Below are 25,903 nucleotides of genomic sequence, written 5' to 3'. Positions count from 1 at the left end.
TGTACTTGGAGATGAACTGTAAAGTAGAACTTTGTTTGGTTTCGATTTTTCCAAGATGAAAATGAAAAGATAGTATGTCTATTGCAGTACTAATGGCATCTTTTAGATTACAGAAGAGTGTATTTTTTCAAATATAATCTTGTTGTACAGCATCACAAAAGTGATAAAAGGAAGAGTAGGGAAAACGTGGGCCCTCTCCAGAAGCAAACAGGAGACCCGGTTACTCAGGATAAGGAGAAGGCTGAGGTACTCAATGACTTCTTTGCCTCAATCTTCACTGGCAAGTGCTTGAGCCACACTGCCCGGGTCACAGAAGGCAAAGGCAGGGTTTGGGAGAATGAAGAACCAACCACTGTAGGAGAAGATCAGGTTCAAGACCATCTAAGGAACCTGAAGGTTCACAAGTCCACAGGTCCCGAGGGAACTGGCAGATGAAGTGGCCAGGCCACTCTCCATCATATTTGAGAAGCCATAGCAGTCCGGTGAAGTTCCCACTGACTGGAAAAGGGGAAACATAACCCCCATTTTTAAGAAGGGTAAAAAGGAAGACCCAGGGAATACAGGCCGGTCAGTCTCACCTCCATGCCTGGCAAGATTATGGAGCAGATTCCTCCTCGAAACTAGGCTCAGGCACATGGAAAATAAGGAGGCGACTGGTGACAACCAACATGGCTTCATGAGGGGCAAATCGTGCCTGACAAGTTTGGTGGCCTTCTATGATGGGGTTACAGCGTTGGTGGACAAAGGAAGAGTAACTGATGTCATCTACCTGGACTTGTGCAAAGCATTTGATACTGTCCCACATGACATCCTTGTCTCTAAATTGCGGAGACATGGATTTGACGGATGGACCACTTGGTGGACTAGCAATTGGGTGGATGGTCGCACTCAGAGTTGTGGTCAACGGCTCAATGTCCAAGTTGAGACCAGTGACAAATGGTGTTCCTCAGGGGTCGGTACTGGGACCGGCACTGCTTAACACCTTTGTCGGTGACACGGATAGTGGGATCGAGTGCACCCTCAGCAAGTTTGCCAACGACACCAAGCTGTGTGGTGTGGTCAACACACTGGAGGGAAGGGATGCCATCCAGAGGGACCTGGACAGACTGGAAAGGTGGGTGCATGCGAATTGCATGGTTCAACAAGGCCAAGAGCAAGGTCCTGCACATGGGTCAGAGCATTCCCAAGCACAAATATAGGCCAGGCAGAAAATGGATTGAGAGAAGCCCTGAGGAAAAGGACTTGGGGGTGTTGGTTGATGAGAAGCTCAACATGAACCAGCAATGTGTGCTTGTAGCCCAGAAAGCCAATCTCATTCTGGGCTGCATCAAAAGAAGCAGGTCGAGGGAGGTGATCCTGCCCCTCTACTCCGCTCTTGTGAGACCCCACCTGGAGTACTGCATCCAGCTCTAGGGGCCCCAGTACAAGAGAGACATGGAGCTGTGGGAGAGAGTCCAGAGGCCACGAAGCTCATCAGAGGGTTGGAGCACCTCTCCTATGAGGACAGGCTGAGACAGTTGGGATTGCTCAACCTGTAGAAGAGAAGGCTCCAGAAAGACCTTATATCAGCCTTCCAGTAGCTGAAGAGGGCCTACAAGAAAGCTGGAGAGGGACTGTTTATCAGGGAGTGTAGTGATAGGACAAGGGGGAATGGGCTTAAGCTGAAGGAGGGTATATTTAAATTGGATACGAGGAAGAAATTTTTCACTGTGAGGGTGGTGAGGCACTGGAACAGGTTGCCCAGAGAAGCTGTGAATGTCCCCTCCCTGGAAGTGTTCAAGGCCAGGTTTGATGGGGCTTTGGGCAACCTGGTCTAGTGGAGGGTGACCCTGCCCACGGCAGGGGGTTTAGAACTAGATGATCTTTGAGGTCCCTTCCAACCCAAACCATTCTACGATTCTACGATTTAATGTTGTTTGCAAATACTAGTTTACTGGAAAAAAATAAAGCGATTATATGCCTGCTGGGTGATTTTTTTTTTTTTTTAATTGAATACTGGAAACAGATTCTCATATGTCCCACGAAGAGGTGTTTTATTTTGGTTTTTTTTTTCCAGTCCTTTTCAATAATGAAGTTTATCTACCTACTCCAAGAGGGAGGCTTTCCCAGTCACTTACTAATTTTATCTTCAGAGCACCAAATATTTTCAGGGTCAACTAACCATTGCTATAAGCAGAAAAACGGAAGGTACACAAAGTTACTGTTTTATACCAATAGTCAATAGGGTACATTTGACAGAATTTACTCATCAGAAAGATAGTTCATCAAGGTGGAGAAGCATGGAATAAGTGACTGTATGTCCTTTCTTAACATGTCTAGCTTGGGGATTAAAAAAAAGAACAACAACAAAACCCAAACAACTTTTTTACTACTTCAAATTGGCACCGCTTGGCCAACACTATGATACGTAACCCTGAAGAACAGTCTCTAATGTTCACCATCTTCACTTTGATTTTTGCCAAACAGTTGCAGACAAGGTACATAAAACCAACAATAAATTGGACAACAAGCACACTAAGGCACACATCTAATAGAAATTCAATATTCTGTTTAAACAAAAAAATACTACAAAATAATCCTAAGGGCAATGAGAGTCTACTAAGTAGATCCCAACACACTAGATCAAGAGATGAGCACATAAAAAGCTGACAACAATTTCTTTCTCTTTGTTAGCTGATGGGAATACAAACATGCCAAGCAAAAACATACTTCAAACATGATGACAAGTTATGTATTATTCAGATATAAATCTGAACGTGCAAGATTAAAATCTAAGTTATTTCTGCTATAAATGGTATTAGAGGATACATTCTGAACACAAAAGTAGTAACAAAAGAGAGGAGAGACTTTTTTTCTAAAGTAATAAGCCCTAAGATCTTTGCGTTTTTAAGACCCAGTGAGCAAGCACTGCAGCTCTCGATTCACAGATTACAAGTCTGCTTCTTGTAATTACCTCCCTATCAAATTTTAAAGTACCCCAAAATTTCTACTAGTTTGCCATATACAACTCTACGAAACAATCAAAGTGAGAAAGTACAAATTGTCACGTCAATCATTGTTTTACCAAAAATTAATACACAATCACCTTCAAAATGCCACTTACTAAGTTACTGCAACCAATTTCTACTTGATATTAACCAGGCATTCATATAAGTGATTTAGATGTATTAGTTTTAGACACGACAAATTAGGACCTAGTTCAAAAGGACCTAAACATTAAGATGTGCACACTATTCACCACTTAAAAAAAGACTCATTTATATCATACTTCCTTAAAACAGAGGCTCTTAAAGCACCTAAATAATGACTAACATCTCAGTCATTCTAAATACCTTATACCTGCCCTTCTTCAAGGGTTTAACATTCTTTGCTGAACTACTGTTATAGTATGCATTTTCTCACAATTTTACCTTTTCAGAACTGTAATTACATCTATTACAAAAGTAGCCAGATTCTCTGGAAAAAATCCCAAACAATCTCAATGAATTTCATAAGAAAATAGCAAAGATGTCTTTTATAATTCTCTCTATTATATATAAGCAATGAAGCAAAATAATCACAAAAAACAAGTATTAAAGAGATTATCAATGATAAAAGCTGCTTTAATCATTTGGGGGTATTTGAAAAATGATTTAGGAATTAAGTAAAATCTGTGAGAAAGAACTTATAATAAGAACATGTCAAAAGTTAAAAACACAGATCAGAAAAAAGTTTTTAATTGTACAGTATATTTTAGCTCCTATCAATCACTGTTAAAATAATTTCAGAGTTTGATAAGCAGATATTTACCTGCTGGAACAAGACAATCTTTCCAATCAAAATATCCTGCGTAAATGCCAGGTTCTAATGACCCAACTATCGGATCTGCCTTGAATTCAATGTACATTTCAAACAGTCTTTGATCCAGCTCTTTCAAGGATTCCATACTAACCTAAAAAAAACAAAACAAAAAAATAAAAAGAGAAAGAACATAATAAATAGTCATTAATTACAAGAATTAAATCACGTACCCAAAAAAATTTACCTCACATCGTCTTTAATGTTCGGTAAAGAGTAGCAATTACTTACACATTTCAGTTCATAATTACATATATAAAAACTAAGAACTTCCATATTATCTATCCATCCCACCCAGTATCTTTTTTTTCTTTTTCTTATTGTGCTCAGCCACAGACATTTTTGGGAAAAGTCCAAGGAATGCCAAAGCAGACAGATCACTCCGTAATTATCCAATGGCATGATTTAATTTTTTTTTCCTGCATGTCAGGAGGTCTTAATCTGCACCAAGTAAACAACTGAATTTTGTCAATACTTTAAAATATGCCCATAATAATTTTGACCCTTAAACATGAAGATTTTTGTATAATAACTATCCTTAGACCATTCCTATTCAGGTTTGAGCTAGTGGGAAAAATAAAGTACAAGTTCCAGTGGGAAGTCCCTGCAAACATGCACCCATTCAAAGAATCTGTGAAACGACTGCTTCACTGGTCCTTAATAGAGTGTTTTCCAAGTAAGTAATTCCACCTTCCACTTCTCCAGTCGTTCATTACAAAAGATCGTCTGCACATTCAGTACAGGTTTTTTCTTTCATGCAAGTCCTCTTCAACTTGTTTCAAGCTCAATGCACAAATAAGACAGTGGTGGGTAACCTTGTATCAGCTGGTGAATAGATTACAAGAAAGAATGAACAAATCATTTGAATGTTATTTTGAGCCCAAGATAGAGGAATGAAATGGAATGTAAGTCCTCAACAATGTCCATTGTGTATACTCATTTTCCTGACTCTGAAGTGGGGTAAATGCTCATAAAAATATACAATTCTCTCATTGTTATCTTTCTGCTGTGAACTTCCCTGTAACTACAGTCTTCAATTTTTGTATTGAAGCCAATTTGAGTAATCCCTCTGCCTTACCTAAGTATCAGAACTCTGGAAACAATTGTATTCAGAAGCTTAATCGATAAGCTAGGGTGAACGTTATGGGATACATATTTTTTTTCCCCCCACTTGTTAATTGACTAAACTGATGATAAAAAGTTGACTTAAAGAATCTCCACAGAGAAGCACTTAAAAGAATTATGTAGGAAATTAAATATAATTACTGGTGAGTACCTTAAGTATGTGCCGAGATGGCATGTGCTAAAGCAGAGTGTAAAGTTTGGCCATTTTATGTAACTCTGTATTTGGCACACTAAGAAAAATATGGAAATAACAAACATGTAGAACATAAGGAAATTTTCTTGGTTACCATTTTATGATTTCTCTATTTTCAAAATACTAGATAATAATGACTTCCCTAACAAAGGCAACTTTAAAAAAAAAAAAAATCAACCAGTTTTTACCAATATACACTACAAAATTCACTTTAAAATTCAATGTATAAAGCTAACAGAATTTAAAAGTACAGTTTCGCTTCAGTCTTCTCAGATAAAAACAGATCCTATTTTTCTAAAATTTTGTCAATTCTTTATTGTAAATTTTTTTCTCTAATAAATAATTAAATAAACTAAGACACTTACAGAAGTTTAGGTGACAGAAAAACTGATATAATCAACCAATCCCTCTAAACCTCTGTGAGCTTCTAGTCTCTCTTAAAATTAATGAAAGGTTCAAAAATTGCCCTCTAATTATCCCAATCCTTCCAGCCAGCATTACTGATTGACGTGTCCCATACATGCAGCACTACACCAGTCAGTGCTTTCAAAGGGTTAACACAGATTTGAAATTAATCTGAGACTTCACCATTTGAATTTTGTCATTTATAAACCTACCAGACTTTTAATGGCAATACTTTGATACGACTGTACAAGACAGAGCATTGACTACACACATAACAGATGCGTTATTTGCTTATATAGACAACACTACCTGCACATAGCTCAACTCTCAGTTGTCTCAGTAGCAAAGATCAGCAATATCCAGAGTAATTTTGTATAGTGTACTAACCATACAAACCATATCAACCCCATTTTAATGCTATTCAGAATCACTTCAGCCACAGAAATTCAAACAACTTTCAGGCAGAATGGGACTAAGGATGTACTACATAGTAGAAACATCAGTTCGAGTGAAATATTGTATGCTGTACTGGAAAAGATAACATTTTACTTCCAACCAACAAATGTTTCTGGAAATAAACTAGCTTTATGGTCCTAAGGATTAAGTCACAACATTTCTCATAAAAAATGATTAATCTTTACAAAAAGGCAGGAAAATGAGACAGCTACTGCCGCCCACTTTGACATTTTCGTTCTTTGAAAAAAAAAAAAAAAAACAACAACAAAAAAACCCCAAAAAAACAACAAACCCAAACCAAACATAACACAACAAAAAAACCTGAACTAGTTTATGAACAACAGCTATCAGTAATGCAGATTGCCAGATGAAATAATTTATCAAGTATATTTCTGAGATAGCGATCTTTTATTCTCTGCATTAAGAAAACACGGTGACATTAAACAGCTTTACTAAGAAATCTGATAAGCTTTGGCATTGAACATAGAAGTCCTGAATAAGAGGTCACATTTTCTCTACCAGCTACTTAAGCCTTGTAGGAACACATACAACCATATCATTGTTGTTGTTGTGTTCAACTGATGCTTGGAGTCCCACTCATTTGTAGAAGGCTCAGCCAAGAGTCCTTTTGGCCATCTGAACATTTGCATTTAATTTCCACAGTAAGTAAAACAGATAAAAGCTGTTTCCTTCAAGCAATGATACTTCATTCCAGTGCTCTCACTTACTTGTGTTATTTTTTCAACACCTTGAAAGCCATGCTTCTCAAAATGTTCAGCTATATTTAGGAAGGTATGACGTTCCAGATAACGGCAGTTACTGAGTGCAATTAAAAGCCTCTGTTCCTAAAAATTTATTTTAAGAGAAGAAAGAGTATAATAGTTAGAAAAAAGAAGTATCAGCATGGTCAATACTGTAAATCTATAGTATTTTATTGACGCTCTGTGTGTGATAAACATGCTGATAAATAAAGTGGAGTTGACAAATATTTTTTTGTCAATAAACCACCAAGAACTGAGTGAATATCAGGTATGATGATTGAACATGTATGTTTTCCTTTATAGGATCTGGAGCATTGACTGGAATAGCTGTGACTAATACAGAACCGTGGTTAAGACTTCTTTACAAAAATTAGGTTTGGACAGCCTTCCAGGAAGCTGTTTCTGGCTTTTACTTTGTTTCAAGAAATATGCTAAGAATTACGACCATCATAGAATTAAATTAAGATCATCTTCACATTCATATGAAGCTGGCTAAAACAAGGGAAGCAAAACAGGTACTGAACTAAAGCACTCACCCATCCTAAAACACTAGAAGGTTCAGCAGTACATATATAATTTCAGCAGTTAATTTGAAAAAAAAAACCTCCAGGTGGTTAAAACTCCTCTCTGTTCTTCAACGATACGTTTAATTACAAGAAGGTCAAATACATTCTGGAGTTGAGATACCAGAATTGCCTTTCCCTGACCTTAGTGCAACAAGGTGTAGTTTGCAAAGAGACAAAAAAGCCAAACAAGATGGAACTACTATTTAAACAGATTTGGCCTTTCCTCTTTCCCTCTCCTTCTCCCAGTGGGAAAACATTTTTCTATCTCAGATGGAAGTTCAAAATCAGTACCAGCAAATGTTTTGAAAAAAAAATTATTTCTCAATGAAGTAATCGTAATAGTACAGATCTCATTAAAAATGGTGTTGGTTTTCAAACCCAGAAGAACTCCTGACAGTTTTGTATTCCAGTAATATGATGACTAGTATTGAGATGTGCAGTTGCCTACTACTTTAAATTATAATCAGACTATTCAAAAAATGAGAATTTTAAAAATACAGTGACAAATCTTACTCTGGTCACTCACTTTCTCTGTTCTCGTTACTCAATCAGTAAAGAGAAGATAAAGTGTTCTGTGATTTAGAAAAAAATTAATATGATACCATGGAAACCAAACATTGTCTAAAATTGTTGATTTCTTTTTTATTTAAACATTCATACCTATGACATATGGGAGGAAGTCACAGCCACAAGAAGATACTTTGTCAACAATTAATATCAAAATCTATGTGTTGCAAGAATAAAATGATATAAAGAACTAATTATTATAGTCTGCAAATTCAGAAACTTGGCCTCACTTGGCAATCTGTGATTCTTTATTGCAGCAGGAATGCTTATTGCTCTTGTAAATGAGGCAAAGCTAGGCTTCTGACAACAGTGAAAACCTGTACTAAGGAATATTAACTTCACAAGAGGTTCTCACTATGTTTCTTGCAGGAAACAGCTACATTTTTTCATCAGACACCGGACTAGAAGAAAGTACATTAACCAAAGTCAAAGTGTCAAGAATATTAAAAAACTCTTTTCCAAATCCCTAAAACCCAAATGCAAACAAGCCAAACAAATTAATTACTCTCAGTAAATTAATTTTTTTTTAAAAATAACATTACTGAATATCTGTGTCTTCACACAGATTTTAAGAAGTAACTAATAATCAGACCAATTCTCATAATTTAAAACAAGGTGATAAATTAAAAATCAAATTCTCAGCCGTCTCAACACCAGTGCTATTTTCACTGATTTCAATGGTGCCATTTTAGTTTCTGAGGAGGACCTGGTTTCAAAAATGTCTTCATTAGTTACCTTAAGATGATATACTAAGAAATCATAAACAAACAGTGCTTTTAAAAAGAGCCTTATATTCAAGCCTTATATCCTTGTATTTTCTTATGCTTATATGCATATGTATCTAGAAAATGTCTCTAGAATACAGAATTGCTCTCTAAAAAAGGAAAAAAAAAACCTGAGACACTTAAAAAAAGACCACATTCCTATAACCTTGAGAAATACTAAGTTTCACATCAGCTTTTAGATATAGAAGCCAAACTTACTGAAGAAAGACTTGAGTCTTCATGAATGCTTCCAAACAAATCTGGAGATGAAACATCAACTGAAAGACTAGGAATATTGTTTAAAAAGTGAGTAGTATAGTGCTTTTGATTATCTGATACATAGTGGATTCAAATGAACAGTGGGAACAGAAGATTGGAATCTTGTTTCAAGCCCCTCACACTAGATAGCAAAGAAAATCTGAGCCTGCAGGAGCTTTGTGGACAGACAGTACTATTCGAGCTACAGACCTTTCCTTCTTAAAGCATTTTGATTTTCTACAATTTCTCTGGTTTGCCAGAGATTCCATTACATTTTTACGCCTATCCAGCCAACAGAGTCATTCAAAAAAGGAAAAAAAAAAAAAAAGAAAAGAAAAAGAAAAAGAAAAGAGTGGCATTAGGAACACAGTTAATTTGCCTTTTTCTAATGCATGTTGCAGGTACCAATATTTACCAAGTCTCTGGCTTTTCACAAAGTAGTGATTGGTACTCTTGGAAACTCAGGCTATTCTGACTTGTTCTGGTCTCTAAAATAAGCAGCTCACACACAGTTGTTGAACAAACTTACAAGAATTTAGCAGAAATACAAATGGAACCAGTCAAAACAGAAGGGAAGAAAAGGAAGGCAGGGGCTGTTTCTCCATGACTAGATGTTACTTATTGACAAGGACAAGTCATTCCATGTAAGGTCATGTCAAAAACAACATACCTGCTTCTACAGCACACAACTCCCATCACTGAGTAAAAATGGTATAAGTAATACCATATTCATTATCTTGTGCAATGTTTATTACATGATGTCACTCAATTGTTTGGCATAAAAAGCATCTGCTCTTATGTCGAAAGCATCACTAACCAGAGGCAAAAGTATTCACAAGAAATGTGAAATACCAGAGAGGATAAAACCACACCACGACTGAAATTTGAGACTTGCACCCACAATTTCAGAATACAACACCTAGGCCCTATTTATTTTACTTACTGTGCTGTATCTATGTCACCATCAGGTTTGGTGCTCAGTTGTTCCAAACAGTCTATAAAGACCTAAGAAATAATAAAGCAAGTTATGGAAGTTTTTATTCATTCACTTAAATTCACTTTTACTTAAATTCACTTTTACTACAGTTAATAGAAGTAGAACAATCATTATGACAATCTTTGTCTTAAACTTTACATAAATACAGTAACATTTTAGCTACACCTTTTGAATGCATGTTTTCAATTTTATACGCATCACAGTTTACTTGTAGTAAAACACAAGTAATTCTGCTAAGTGATTTTCATCATGCATAGCTATAATTATGCAGTGATAATCTGCTAATTTGCAAAGAAGGCATTTTTAATAGTTTTCAAGTGTTCAGTCTGAACAGTTGGTCCCAAGTAAACATTGTAGAAGCATCACTAAAATCCATTTTTTGCTTTGGCTCATGATTTCTTATTTGAGAAGACTGTAAAAATGGCTCAAAAGCCTAACGTATGCTATTATCTAATTTCAAATATATTTAGAAAAATACCAGATTGTATTACAAAGAATATTGCTTTCTGATACAAAAATTAAAAGCAAGATCTTCAGCTGATGAAAATCAGCATTGCTCCTTTTACTGCAGTATATCGATGTTAGATGACGACAGCTCAGCAAGTGTCTCTCAATCATCAGTAAAATCTTGAACAGTCAGAACCAGGAAAATACTTGAATATGTCACTTACCCCCTGAGGATTTGATATCATCAGATTCAGCGAGTAAGTTCTACATAGTTTTAAAGTCAAACATTTCTCAGCATCCCAGAGTGTTTCAGAGGAATAAGAAAGTCATCAGCTTAAGCTACCTTTTGGGAGGTGGGCAGGGTACAAAGCACACATTTTTGTTGATGACTTGTGTTCACAATTTCACACTTAAAAGTGCTCGAGTTACCTGCATGATCCCAATGCTTAGCTGGCAGACATCCTCCTGTGTTTTCTGCTGCTGGAAAACCTGAAGATGCAAGCATATTAATTTAGCAGAACAGCTTCACATGTCCTTATCCTCAAGGAAAGCCAGAGTAACCTATCCCTAAAGAGATGACACAATTCTAGGAACGGCTGCTGGGACATAGTGTTTTCTCCTGGATCAAATTCCACTTTTCCCCATGCTAAAAATGGGGAGAGAGAATACAAGTCCCAGGAAACAGTTTGACAAGCATGAGGAGATAACACGCTAAAGGAAAGAAGTCCTAGTACCTAGTATGTGTGATACATATAACTGTTGGCTAAGGGAACTGCAGCAAAAGCTCCCAGGACATTCAAAGATCTTTGCACCCTAACAAGAAGGATTCACCATGCACTGCAGATTCTTCTGAATAATCTTCATTAAAAAACTAGACAAGCTAGCCATAAAAATTAAAATAAGGGAGGAGAGAGAAGCAATACCCATACAGAGGGGCCCAAGGGACTTTGGAAATGTTAAGCTTCCTTAGATCACTGAAACCTGAAAGAAAACATCAGTATCACAATCAATCAGAGCCTCAAGGCACTAAGTGGATAGGGACAATCAGCACTCCTGATTTAGAATAAAGTTTAACGAAGTAAAAAGCTGAATTCAAGTTCTGCAAGTAGATTGGATGCAACAGTAAGGGAAGAGTAACTCCTAGGAATGCTGCCCCCCTCCTTTTTTTTCATGTAAATAAAGTCATATCTATTTCTATCTGAAAATTACATTTGTAGCATTTTTTCCAAAAGTACAGCTTTAAAGATTTAAATATAGGTCCAATCTGTCCCTTGACAAAGGAAACACAAACAGAATTCTAAAAGCTAGCAGCAATGAAAAGGTGTACATGGAAAAAAATGAAGAGGAAAGTTATACCCCTAAAAGTTCTTGTTCTGAAACCTATTAGTAATTTACATAAAAAGAACGAAATTAAAAACATAAATCAAACAAAACTTACGCTGGCCTCGCCAGGTTTGCAGTCCAGCACAGTCTTAAGAGATTGCAATGAATGGATAATGCACTGTTCAAACTGGGATGGCTGAAAGGCAAATGACTTGTTAGCTTTACATAAGCATGTCAAACATGTACTACACAAATATATAAAAACTTCCATGCCGTATGGTAAGATCTTCATTTCCAAATTATCCCAAATAAGGGGGGGTGGGAAGGTCATGATGCATATATGACCAGAAGACCCTTTTGTAGTGATGTACTTTTGTACTTATCTACAGAATTATTACCATAGATCAACATACTTTTTTTTAATCTCAATGAGAGACTTCTACACTAAACAACCTCCTCTAAAAGTGTCATGAAAGATTTTTATAGCTTGTTTGTGGTAGCATATATTGACAATTACATTATAGATGCCTGTGACACCCTCCCTCCTCTGCCTTTGATCTAAGTTGAGATAGAATTTCACCTGGGATATCTGGTATTTCCACATTTTATTTCAGCAAAAGGTTTCTAAGAAAAACGGATTGAAATTGCTTTCACATGGAAGAAGAAAACCCACTGGTTTGGAGGGCTTTTATTTTTTTACCTTCAGGTTTCCAAACCTGAAGTATGAATGTCTTGATGCATGTATCAATTACACTCTGAAAGTGCAAATGAGTTCAAAGCATCAGGGTCATTAGTCAGTTTTTCCTTGTCTTTCTCTCTTCCTTGTTAAGTCACACCTTTTCTTTTTAATGAGGCTGCCTGCTCATATCAGGCAGGAAGCTGTTCTACAGGGACACATGAAGCAGAGAGGTGTCACTGCTCTAGAAAAGAGGCACATTATCCTATTGGATTTGGGTCAAAGAGGTGGACAAAAAGGCTTCTAAGCCATATAAACCTGCTTTTCATCCAGCAGTTAGTTTATGGCACGTCACCAACTTTCGGCTTAGGAGTAACTTTTAATTCTGTAAATGCTGGGATGGAGGTGGATCATGAAAGTGATGCCTGCATGGCAACCAGAAAATCATGAAAAAAGTCACTAAGACAATCTGTATTTATTATTTTTGCACTGACTTAAAAGAAAAAGAACAGCAGTACAGTGCTGGTCTTGTGTTTTTGTTTCCACATAATAAAACATCACACCTCAGGATAAGAAAGCTGTTCAGATACATTATTCTTTGGATATTATTGAACTGAGGAAAGTCGTTTTGCATCTTTCTGTATCTTTTACCTGGAATATAATGCTAAAGGGGTTATCAACCCCACAAACTTAAAATACAGTTTCCATTTTAAACCTAAAACTCCCCAAAGAGACTGTCTGGCCCTTGTTTATACTGGTTAATTTTTGTTACAATTTTTCTGTGGTATTACCACAATGAACTCTACTCTAGTAGATCAGTAACTTTGCTATGACAGAAGATAGACAACTGCCACCATTAAAATTTGGCACATCTCAACCATGGCCTCAAAAGGTATCATCTAGGGAAGTGCTGTACACAAGAAATTCATGGGTGTTTTCTAAATTAAAGAAAAAGAAACACAAAGAAAGATTTAAGCATTTTTAAACAAAGATGGGTTAGGACACAGCAAAAGCATAAAGGAACAGAAGCTTTTGTGGAAGATCCTTCCTCCTCCCTCCATTTTACAGATGAATAGAAGTGAAAAAACAGAAAAAGTTAGGGGACTTGCCCAAGTCAGCGGCAACTGAAACCAAGACCAGAAGCTGTAAATCTGGTTATAAGACTACAATTGCCCAACAACTCTCCTTCCTACAATGTGTATATTGTGATTGCTTAATGCCCTCCTACTCAACTTCAAACACGTATTTATAGAAGCAAATAAGAAAAACTGAAAAAAAGGTCTGTGGAGCATTCTCTTAGATAATACACACAAAGCAACTCTCCCTCCCACAGGCCCTTTCTGCTTTCGCAGATTGTTTTTAAGTCACACCTACAACGTGCTTGCTATGTTTTAGGCATTACTCATTACTGTTTATTTCCAGAAAGCATCTCACTAATTTATCTGAATTTGGTTTCAAGTCATTTGTTGTTTGTGTGTAGGCAACCTCCTATATTAGTTGTTTTTCAGTTCAATTTCTCATTATAACATATAAGTGACCTATTTATTTAGCTACAGACCAATTCCATGGTAGTGTGCCTACTAAGTTATGAAGCATTTTGATGTGAACTGAACTTGTTGTGACCTCAAAAATAATTTTATATTTCAGTAAACCATCCCTAAAATAAGATGCTTAACAATGAAAGTTATTGTTTATCTCAGCAAAATCATACCAGAGGTCAGCAGTAATTATACTGATGCATTTAAATAACCCTACTTAAGGTAGAAAAGTTGCGATGCCTATTTTGATCTTACTTATTTTTGTCTGTCAACACATGGCACAAATCTGCAAAGCTTTTATTTCTGGTGTTTGTTTGGGTTTTGGTTTTTATTTTTTAATCAGTACTACCCCTTATAAAATATCAGAATAACTTTCTCTGATTATCCAAGCACACTTAATAAGTTACTTTATTGTATTACTAACTTTGCATTTTTTTTTGCAACTTCAAAAATGTTGCTGTCTAGTAGCACCATTATCATTTAAAGTTACTTCAGACAAAGCCGTTTAAGAAGTACAAATAAAAATTTTGGAAAAGGAAAAACAGAAGAAACACCTTTGTGTTTGGTGATGGGATCTGTTAAGAATACTGTAAATAAGTAACCATCTGAACAAAAAAAAAAAAGGTATTTTTTTATCTTCCTATATTTTCATATTTAAAAAAACCCACAACCCTATAGACAACTATGTATGCACACACATATAGAGAAAGTCTAAAATAAATCAATTTTTGGAGAATAGGAAACCACTTTCATTACACTTGCAAAAAAAAAAAAAAATCCAAAGAAAGTGTCTACAAGACACACAAGTATACCCACCAACGATGTCAAACCTTCATTGTCAACAACCCAGTCTTCCTTTTCAGCTAACCTCTTTACATCTGTAAGACAAAGCAAAGGCGGGGGGGGAGTGCGTGTGTGTCTGTGTGTGGAGGGAGGGAGAGAGGGAGGAAAGGAGGTATTCATTTTCATTATTAAAAACTCCTTGAACTTGAAAAGACAAACCACAGACATTGGGACTGCAATGACTAAGCATACAAGCAAATAGCACTAAAAGCTTCAAAGCTTTCAGCATTCTCAAATGACTAAGAATGGAACTTGTACATGGTATGCTGGTGACACCACATAGAGAAGCATATCTGTGATACATGGCAAGAGCTGCATGAAGCACATCTTTTACTGGAAAGCTTGAAATTAATGGAATATTGTGAAGGCTTTGGGTTTGTTTTTATTTTGTAAATTTTTAATCACAACATAAAATACTGCATTTAAGAACCCAAGTCTCTAGTCTATTATACTCCAGCTCTTAATTAAAAATGAAAAAACAATTGCTTAGCATTTTAGCAAAGCAGAAAGGACAGCATATAATTAATATTTAATAACTATAAAAGAGACTCAGTGTCCCCACTCAGGGTTGAGGATCTGTGGTGCTAGACTTTCTTCAAAAATAGATGAAGGCACACGCAAAAAGCACTCTTCCGCTACCCAAAAGATGCCAACTTCTACAGGCTTACTGAAGCTAACAGGAGCTAAGTCAGGATGTGAATCCAAAGCTCATGCACTGTAAACAAAATTCCTCTATGGATGCGTTCATTTTGCATCATCACTATTTTCTGGGCTTAATCAACTTATAAACAGAACAAAGATGAACTGTGTGCAGTTTGCGGGGGCTTTGACATACAGGTTTTCACACACAAATTCCTGATCTGTACATCATGAAACTCCCTTTTAAGTGAGCAAAGATTTCAGTGAATTACCATCTCTCCTCAAAACCCAAGAAAAGAAGATAATTAATGCATGCTGAAAGGTATCTTCACTATCTTGGTGCTTTAATTAGCTAAATTAAGAAGCTTGGTTATGGTGTCATATCCTGCAATCCTACATCATGGAAGTATAGGCTTTGCGAGGATAAAAAGTATTAAGGGATTGTGCAGAATAATTACTCTGTTTAGTAAACTTAATTCAACTGATATTCTTTAGGTTGCACTGGTCAGCCTTTACACATTTTTTGTGGCTGTTCACTTTTGCATTCTGTTCTGAGCTAATACAAATACAAAAGAAAGAAATTTGTTTTTCATATTTGACTGCTCACCAAATTCCAGTCAAATACATTCATGTAAACCCCCAGTCTAGACTAGCATTCACATAATTTGGCTTTCATGACCTTTATGACCAGTGATCACATACGAGAGGGAAAGAACACAGATTGCTTCTCAGGGCCAGCATGAGTACACGGTGTTTATCATAAAACAACAAGAAAACTCTGTGTGTGGGCAGATTTGTCCTATTTAAATAGCTAATGGTAGAGTGCTCTATTAAAAATTTTAACTAATCTGAATACCTTTACCAACCTACAACACACAACAAGAGATGAGACTGAACTTTGTATCGGCAGTCTATGCAGCTCATATTTCTGAGAGATTATAGAGGTGAGATTCAAGTCCAGGAGGAGCCATATATTACAGATATAACTACACGTGAGATCCATTTACATGGCTCCATGAGAATATCCATTAACTGTTCTTTCACTGGTTCCCTAAAAATAACAGTTTCTCCAAGGGCCAAATTAACCTGGTCCTGTCCAGAAAAACTGGCACAGTTCTGCACATTCAACATATGCAATTTTGATTTAGCTGGTAAAGAACAATGCCAAAAAAAAAAAAAAAAAAAAAAAGGTGTCCCATAAGGCACACAGTGCAACAATATGGAATCAGAGTCATCATACAGGCAGACATCTTTTCTCTTCTCCTGGTTGATACTAGTTGATACTACAGCCAATACACAGAACTGCTTCACTGACAGGGGACAGAAGAAGCAGTCAAAGGTGGCTGCTGTTACAGGCTAGATAAAAGAGATATCTATTCTCCACTCAATGTAACATACCAGCATCTTAAGGAAACTGATCTCTTTTGATTCAAGAAAGAAAAGTATGAATAAAGATATTCAGACTAAATGGAAAATCATTCACACATAGACTAGTAAATCTGCTTTAATAAAAATCTAAGGTACAGACTACCACAAGAGTTTTTCCACCACAGAAGGTATGTGGCCAGCAATCAGGACTAAGAAGCAGAAGCACTGGCTCTGAACAAAGAACTGGGCTATTGTTATGATGCAACAAGTAGGCAAAACTAGTAAGACAGAAGACTTTTTGGTCGAGAGCTTCATCATTAATCACGTACCAGAGCTCTCTGGACTGCACTGGAGAAGCTAGGTGGACAGCTCAACAGAGAACAACAATAGCTCACAGAGATTTGATAAGCTAAGGATTGTCAGCAAAATGGTTTGGAGCTAGATACTTCCTTCCTTTGAAACAGTCCGGAAATCCGTGGAATCACTGAATTCCTAGACAGAGGGCAGTCAGTCCAACAGGACAGCCTCATGTCACAATTTAAAATAAATAAATAAATAAATAAATTTTCACCTACCATTAAAAAAAAAAAATCTCAGTTGTGCTAAGTGAAGAAAAGCAAAAGAGACTTCTCCATACTTTAAGTGAAATCTGAAATAGTGGTAATACTTTCCCTATAAAGTTTTAAAGAGACAAGACAACCTATGTAGTTGTATCGCCAACTAGCTTGATATTAATGCAGAAAAATAATGTTAATGCTGAAATGGGATTTAATAGAAGAATTAAGAGCCAAGAGTAAAATTCATATCAACATTATATCAAATTAACTATAGAGGCCTTATGATTTGTTGTCACCAAAAGGTTTAAAAATTTGCTTAATATAGTCACCTGCACTAAGCATACTTAAGGCTTGAGTAAAACACTTAGCTTCATGTCAGCCTACAAAATAACAATGAATCATATGTTAAAGATTAAAACCTGATTAAATTGTACGATTAAAAAGTCCTAATTTTTTTAACATTGAAGGCAATTAGTCTTTTGGGAAAAGACCATGCTAACCAAATTAGTAGATGAATCTGCCCTAATTTTAAAAGAAACATTTATTTCTTGAAGGTTTACTTCATTGACATTCAAGTTTCAGAGTTGAATAAGAGACGGTAAAATGAATGGCCTCTGATGCACATAGAGTCACATTAGATTTAAAGAATGTGCTACTGGCCTTGACAATCCAGACATTTATGGCAAAAGCTGTGTACACAGTAGGAAGCCTGGGGATTATGATGTTAGTAAAAGGCCTTGAAACACACACAACTAAAATACTTCATAAAGAGCTGTGGATTTTTTTTCTTGGGGGGGGGAGGGGGACACATTGCTTATTTAATTCTTCACTTTATAGAATAACTCAAAAAAGAAAATAAACAGTCTTTCCACTATGGAAAAGCTGCATCATGAGATAAATCATTTGCATTGTAAAAGTGTCTCAACCCAAAGGAAACAACTCTTATCTACTGTATTCATGAGAATAAGGAAAGAAAAGACTCACAACACACATTTCTATCAGAAAAGTGAAATACTTCAGGAACTCTTCTGAGATATTACAGAACTCAGAGGAGTCCACTGCCATTACAGTACCTGTAACAAACATGGTTATCTTCCAGAGCATGGTTTGGTCTAATCAGAGGCAAAAGAAATAACGTTAGTAAGCAAAGAGACCTGCAGCCTTTTATTACCTTCAGCTGTGTGTTGTAAGGTCACTATAATGCAACGTACACGGAGGTCCAAAATAAGATCCTGAATAATCTGAAGCATATCATTGGGTATCTCGAGTGCAGTAAGAGACTCAGAACTAAGCCTGCAAAGCAAATAAAGTTAGACTTAAGTGTAAAACTGCAGGGTTTTATAAGCTTATATAACTTCATTGAATTTTTTAGATGTTTTCAGTATATGTGAATACAGTAGCTCCATCCACACTGAGTCTTTGAAAACTGATTACCCCATTGAGAGAAGATTAAATCTGTGTTTGCAAGCTTCTGAATTAAGCAAATAATTATTTTTCTGTAACATTACAATAGTATCACAGCAACATGCCAACTTTTCCCACTATCCTCTTGCACTACCCCGCCTGCCTTTCTGCACCCATCTCTTGTCTTATGGTCCAAGAATAATCCTTTTGGAGCAGAAATAGCTTTTTTGCTGTTTTTATGTCAATGACTAGATCAAATCCTAGGTCCACAATGTAGTTTCTGAGATATTGTTTACCCACATTACAACAGTAACAGCCACCAAGCTACTATAAATTGATGTGGCTGTGCATCAGATTGCCAAGAGTACACACATTTAAGGAGCCAAATACAGCTGCTGCATCACCTGTGGAGCGAAGAGTGAATTCATTCAGGTTTGCTCCCAGCTCTGACCAGGCACAAATCACCAGCTACTATAGCTGAGGATGGAAACATTCATTTCCATGTTTCCCTTTAGATATAGCAACACAGCAGCTGCTTACATGGAATAGTATTTTGGCTTTTAACTAAAAGGCTGCAGTTGTGCTCAGACACAGTCTGGGTCACAAGGTGAGGTTTACTGCTTTTATCCAACTCTTGGATATTTAAGCAAGGGCAATTCAAATGCAGTCATTGCTGTTAGCGCTACTGCCAATACCAAGCAAAGCAAAGGTACTAGAAAATACCAAAGAACAGTAGGAAGGCACAAGCAAGTTGGAGTAATTAGTGGAACATTTCCAATTGGAATCTGTAGGCTCTGGTTCCTTACCCCTGGTGTCAAGCATAAACCATAAAAATGCCATCATTAACCAGACTGCTATCTCCTTAGCACAGTTACTGAATTAGCAGATTACCTAAATCTGCACTATTTCAACCATCCAGGAAACAACGGATGTAAATACCCATCTGTGAGAAGTTTAAGGGACTTTAGACTGCGCAGAAGTCCTGTACTTAGAGTTGATTCTAAGGAAGCATGCAGCTGTCGCATCCCTAAACCCATCTTTTCTGATATAACTCACCCTAACAAATACGCACCTTTCTATCCTTACAAAAAGGCAAAAGTCTTGCCAACAACAGCTTCACTTTATCACAGAGCTCTAATTTATCCTCTGGGACCAATTCATACTGGGCAATGACAGAATGGGGTACAAGAGAAAGACCGTGCAACCACCCCACTTTAAGCTGTATGATACATATAAACACCAACTCCTTGTTATCTAATTATGTAAGTTTTAGCATTCTTAAATACAATTAGAAAATGTATTTTGCTCAAAAAATCATTTGTGAGATGACTGAAAAGAGTAAAATTCTATCATGTGCTTCATAATGACTTTGTTAGGAACTATAAAAGTAAGACTTTAGCGATTAGGTAGGTTTGCAACAAATAAGGTTTTTATGCAATGTATAGACTTCATGAGAAGAGCCCACCTTCATTGTTGGTGAGAGTCACAAGAATTTATTAAATTGTCAAAGTATGGGGGCTTGAAAAGAAAAGAACTTGCAGTAGTTGCAAAAGTAGTGCGGTAGTTCTGACCTGGTCATCACTGGTGAGTTCATACCCTATCATGGTATCTTCAGTTCCTCTTCTCCAGATTGCCCCTTTTCTTCTCTACTTCTGGCTGCTTTGCATTAAAGTCTAGCTCAGTTTAGTAAAGTGCCAGCACAGGCATCACTAAGAACATGAGGTGGGGAAAAGAGTGGGAAGGAAAGAGAATTTCCCCAGCTCTCAGTTCAGTTTTTCATTACCAGGGCAGTAAGCAAAAGGAGATTCTTTGAAAAAAAGCCTTCACGTATCCTATAACCTCAGCCTGGATGACACCTCGAGTGGTAGGACTCTGAAGCACAACCAACCGTTAAGGAATCTGTTAGTTAAGTTTCCAAGCCAATATTACAGATGTGCAAGTGTTAAATTATAGAATTTTATCATTTGAGTGACATTGGATTGCTTCTCACAAAAGGGCAACAGTGATGCCAAAACCTGTTCCCTTGCCCTTTTACATCTTTTCATCAAATGCCAAGTCAGTTCCTTCTCAAATTAGAAGCATTCCATAAAAGTCAGCCAGAATAAGAAACTTCCCATGGAATTTTTTTTTTTCCTGAATGGTTAAAGTACAGATAAAGTAACTGACAACAGACTTCGGGAAAGCATTAAATTTGACAACAGGTATGTATCATTGCTAGCTCCATCCTCAATAAGAATATCTATATGTGATGATATGCCTTTCTTTTCTTCCTCTATGCTTTACTTGTTACCTACTTTGAAAACTGCAGATAAAAAATAGGGAATCATATCCAGGTATTACTCAAATTTACGAAAGATAATCATAATTCTTATATCCTCCATAGACAAATGAAAGGGAATTCTGTATATTGAAACATTTTCTAATTAATTATGTGCACATTACTATGTTTATACACATAATTATAAGCAGAATGACATAAAAACCCTCCATAAAGCAACTGTAAAAGTAAATTATGATTTAAAAATGATACTATGGTGAGAAGCATGCTATTTTCACCCATTTTGGCAGAGGTGGGAAGATATGTAGCAAATGAAGCAGATAATTGCTTTCTACCCTAAAGAATCAAATCCTGTTTCATGCACGGAGTGTCTATGCCTTGCCAGGCAAATATTTTATTCAAATGTTACCCTAAGATGCTATGGAAAAGAATGAATGTATCATTACGTAATAAGGCTATATCATGAGACATTATTAATTACACTTGCACATAGAATCCTAAATCTGCTATAAGCAATTTTTTCATAATCTTATTTTTGAAAGTGTTAACATTTTCACTACTCAGGGTTTTTAATGCAATATGTAAAACAATTTGTCTTAAAGCACACATATTCCAGGAATAGCATCATTTTATAGGTCCCCAGATCTATTTACCTTACAGTCTGGATAACATGTGTTAGCCACTGGCCAGAAAGTTCAGATTTCATCTCCCAGCCACCATACTGTCTTGATTCTCCTTCTCTGAGGCTGAATGGAAGCAAAGCTCCACGGATAAGTTTTACCAGAGAGTACATCACTTCCTGAATCATTTTCTGCATCAGAAGAAAGAAAGAAAAAATCAAGCAAAAAGTTCTATCGATGTATGTAAGCAGCCATGTACTTGCTATACACAACAGCTTGGAATCTAAGATTTACAGGTGGCTCCACCTGGTAGAGACTACAGGAGAAGGAGGTATAAGGCCACACAGATGATTTAAGAAATCTGATTTTCAAGGTGGGACACTAAGTATCTTGCTATGAAGGACAACTGAAAGAAAGCAAAGTTATCCCCCCCATAACTTACCTTGAAATCATTTTGTCTTTGCCTAGCGTTTTTCTTTGATCTTTCCATTTGGCCAGATTTTTCAGCAGTCTTGTGAAAATGAGAAAATTGAAAAGTGTAAGTATCTCATAACCACTGTTAAAATAATTCTGAAAAAGGGGGTTTCAAAGTGAAGAAGTGAAAACCGATGAGTTTATGATGCAATTATAAAAACTAATTCATGGCATCTCAATAAGCAAAGACTATATACAAATAAACTCTACTTACTGTAGGTCAGTGTGCTAATGTTTAATTTTGAGAAACAATGTGTATTTCAGACGCAAGTCACACAAGCATAAAAGAATAGCTCAAGCAATATGAACTTCATGAGGTCAAAGTATTCTCACTGCAATGTTAGTGACAGCCAAACTTACATAGTTTAACTGTGCATCAAGTTTATAAGAAGAAACTATTTTATCAGCATGGAACCTGCCCAGAGAAGGATGTTGATGTGAAGTGGGAGAAACTTCTTGGAATGAAGAAAATTTGGAACTGTAACGTGTGAGGGGAAGGTTGAGGGGGTTTTGTTTGTTTTTAGGAACAACATTTTGTTGAAAATGCTCTTTAAATAATTCAACTAACTGTAAAAGAGACTCTGCAAAGTAATCAGCATCTTCATGGACAGTTCACTTCTTTAAAAACCAAGGAACATGAGTACGCTTCGCATGAGACAGTTACAGTTGAAGAAAAAACATGGTTTGACTAATAGTCTTCCTGTTTGTAGTTCTAGCCTTCTGTGGAGTCTACTGAGAACACAGTGGAGTAAATTATACTGAAAAAATTACTTCGAATACTGGGTTAAGTACAGATATAGAATTTTAGTTAGAAAATCTCCTGTTTCATGTATGTACAGCAACATCTACTGGACAAGAAGTGTAATAACCTGACAAAAGTGTTAAGAGAATCGGTTTACTTTGAAGTCATTAATTTGAAATGCTGTATTTATCAAATTCCCTCTTTAGCTAAAGCATTTCAGATTTTGAAGGTAAAATAAATAATTTTCAATGAGCAAAAAATAGAGAAAAATAAAACTGCTTAAGAGTTTTGGAAAATATATAGCTATGAAACATTTGTAATTTAAAACTCTGAATTACACAGTTTCAGATAAGAACAACACTCGAGTTATCACTGCATATAATACCCGTTTCTCTCTCCTAATGTCTTAAAAAGAAAATAAGTGGTATTCCTTTAAACCTCAGGTATCAACTTAAAATTCACTGTTTTACAGCTGGATTAGAGAACAACAAAAAAATTCACAGATCTTTGATATTTTTTTTTCTTAGTGGTTTTGCTGAAGACCAATCTTAAACCTTTCCTGCACAGACAGACCAAAACTATCTTGTGGTAAGACCAACGGTTACTACTCACATATGCTACTTCACCTAGAGTGATTCAAAGAACTCAACTTTTTAAACTGTTGAAAATACCACGTAAATCTTTAACTGACAGTATCTTAAGGCATGTAGCTAACCTTTCAGAACTAAAAAGAACACCCCCAAAAAAAACTTACAAACTGAACAAGAGAAAATAAATACAGATTGTTATTCATATGTGGGGATTTTCTTTCCACATTTTTAAAATGTCTTAAAGACTTGAATAAGCTGAAATGACCCTCTATACCATTTTCAGAGGACTTTTCTTAAAAAACCCATAGCAATCACCTTGCTTCCTGAATGACAGTACATAGCAAACAACACGGTAACAAAAATTCTTCATGGATAATTAAAGTCTGTATGGTTTCTGATAGAAAAACATATAAACCTTGAGTCTTGAATGTGATGTGCTGACAGATATTCTTAGGTGCTTCAGAAGAAGTCTTCTGGCTTATGCCACCCCCTCCTCCCACTCTTCCTCAGTTGACTGTGGCATAGAACACACAAGAGGAACTGAGGGCACCATCCCTCCTCTCTCCCCAAGAACTTGGGGGGCTTCCATAAGGACCAAAGGAGCAGAAGAAATCAAATGTATGTGGATTAATTTCTTACAAGCTCAGAATGTGGCCTCACAGAAGAAGAGTAGATGTATCTTAGAGACTAACAGGAAAACTACCTCCTCCTCTTTTTTTTTTTTTTTAAATACATGGAAACAATGTTTTGTTCAGACATGACATAAGATCACTGCATTTTCCACTTGCAGTCATTTTCATGAGCAGAATTTCTCCACCTTGTTTACAGTTCAAGTGTCTGTTTCTCTAGAAATCGCTTTCTCATTGTACTCAGAGAAAAAAAAAATCACAATAACAGGTGAATTTGTAAAGTCTAATTTCCAATGGTACTGTTGTCAAATAAAAGGGTTGTCAATTTCCCTATAAAATCAATTATTTTTGTTAAAGCCAACAGTACTAAGGTTTATTCTTGATTCTACTTCCTTCACTGAATGTTATGAGTAAATGTCATAACTTTTGTTTGATTTTATCGTGTAAAATGACGATGATGAATAGAATCTATTTCACTGGAGCTATAATGCTCTGTATATTCTGTTCAACATATACAGAGCTATAGTACCTATTAGTATCATCATATGAAAATGTTATATTGATTTACAGTCAGCGGCAATAAATAGAACGACCACTTGAGAAATTAATTTTTTAGTTAGAGAAAAGGAAAATGACAAAATAAGCTTCCAAATTTCCTTTTCCCAAGGTTAATTAGTTTTATTTTCTACTAAAGCTCCAAAGAATATTAGATAGCTATGGCTGTAGTTCTGCTTTAGGGATAATTTTGTAGTGGAATACTGTAGCTATGGTGACAAGGATTTAAGTATAGCAGGACACTGTAAGCATGACAGGATAAAAACCAATCTCAACAAATGAAATGATATAGCAACAGTTAAACAGAGAAGTTTTTGATGCACAAACTTTTAGGTTCAATATAGAAGCTGATCTGAATAATATGCAAGTCCAAAAGCTTGCTTATTTTCCACCTGCTCTGTATTATCCCAACTCTCTCTGCATCTCTCTACAGACTGTCTTCAGAGTTTTTTTAGGACCCAGAACGAGTGAGTCAGCAGGACTTCCCAGTGATAGCTATGCAGATGAGGTGTGAACTAGTGCCTTATCACCTGCTGATGGAACTGAGAGCGCTGCCTTTCACTACACTTCAATCCTGTGTTTGTCTGTCAGACTTGCTCCTTGGGAGTATGCCATCACTACAGTTCTCCTTCTGGAGAAAAAATAACGTGGCTTGAGGACCAGAAGTGAACTCTCTGTAAAATAATGTAATTCTGTGACCAATTTTTAGCAATAACACAACCCCAAAAGCTATTGTATTTATCTGGTAATGATTACGATGGTAAACTGCATATGACCCATATTAATTATGAAATATATCCTTTCAGAATCTGTTAATAGCGTGCACATAAAAACAGCACATGTAATCAATCATTACTTCCCCCCCCGCTTCTGGGATTATCAAGATTTTATTTATGTAACTTGTAAAAAACAAATCATCTGAGCAAGGACTAGAAGCACAGGTGATTGAAGCTGACTGCACTTCCAGCCCACACTCCCTATAGTATGTCTGTGCACACCGCTCGGGGCCTTGGGCATTTTGCCACTCTGGTCTTGATCCTATCCTCACTTCCAAATATTTAAAGCTCAAGAAATGAGTACTCTTGTTCCAAAGAAAGGAAATATTTTTTTTTCTGTATGACTGTCCTTTACATATCTATATCCCCCATGCAATTTGCTATTTTTTCAAATCACCAATGAAGGGCGGCTGGCCAGCTATGAGTAAGAGGTGAAACCACACAGATAGTGACTCCGGCATCTGGAACACACACAGACACACCACTGGTAGAATTCTAAGTAATTCCATTGTATA

At 36.3% G+C, this 25,903-nt stretch overlaps 1 protein-coding gene across 2 annotated transcripts in view; it reads right to left on the bottom strand.

Annotated features, from left to right (window-relative positions):
• EXOC2 (exocyst complex component 2) overlaps positions 1–25,903 on the bottom strand; it is a 135,272-nt gene that overhangs the window by 36,824 nt on the left and 72,545 nt on the right. For both annotated transcript variants that reach the window (XM_075744935.1, XM_075744933.1), the window contains exons 14-23: positions 22,065–22,133; positions 21,656–21,813; positions 18,492–18,613; positions 14,730–14,791; positions 11,815–11,895; positions 10,806–10,865; positions 9,876–9,937; positions 8,894–8,960; positions 6,745–6,861; positions 3,790–3,931 (exon numbers count right to left, since the gene is read on the bottom strand). In XM_075744935.1, coding sequence (XP_075601050.1) covers positions 3,790–3,931; positions 6,745–6,861; positions 8,894–8,960; positions 9,876–9,937; positions 10,806–10,865; positions 11,815–11,895; positions 14,730–14,791; positions 18,492–18,613; positions 21,656–21,813; positions 22,065–22,133 — 940 coding nt within the window. The remainder of the gene's footprint in view (positions 1–3,789; positions 3,932–6,744; positions 6,862–8,893; positions 8,961–9,875; positions 9,938–10,805; positions 10,866–11,814; positions 11,896–14,729; positions 14,792–18,491; positions 18,614–21,655; positions 21,814–22,064; positions 22,134–25,903) is intronic.

This window comes from Balearica regulorum, chromosome 2 (genome assembly GCF_011004875.1).
Source record: "Balearica regulorum gibbericeps isolate bBalReg1 chromosome 2, bBalReg1.pri, whole genome shotgun sequence".
NCBI classification, from domain to species: Eukaryota; Metazoa; Chordata; class Aves; order Gruiformes; family Gruidae; genus Balearica; species Balearica regulorum.
Note: the sequence above shows the minus strand (reverse complement) of the source record. Positions and strands in the feature narration are given on the sequence as shown.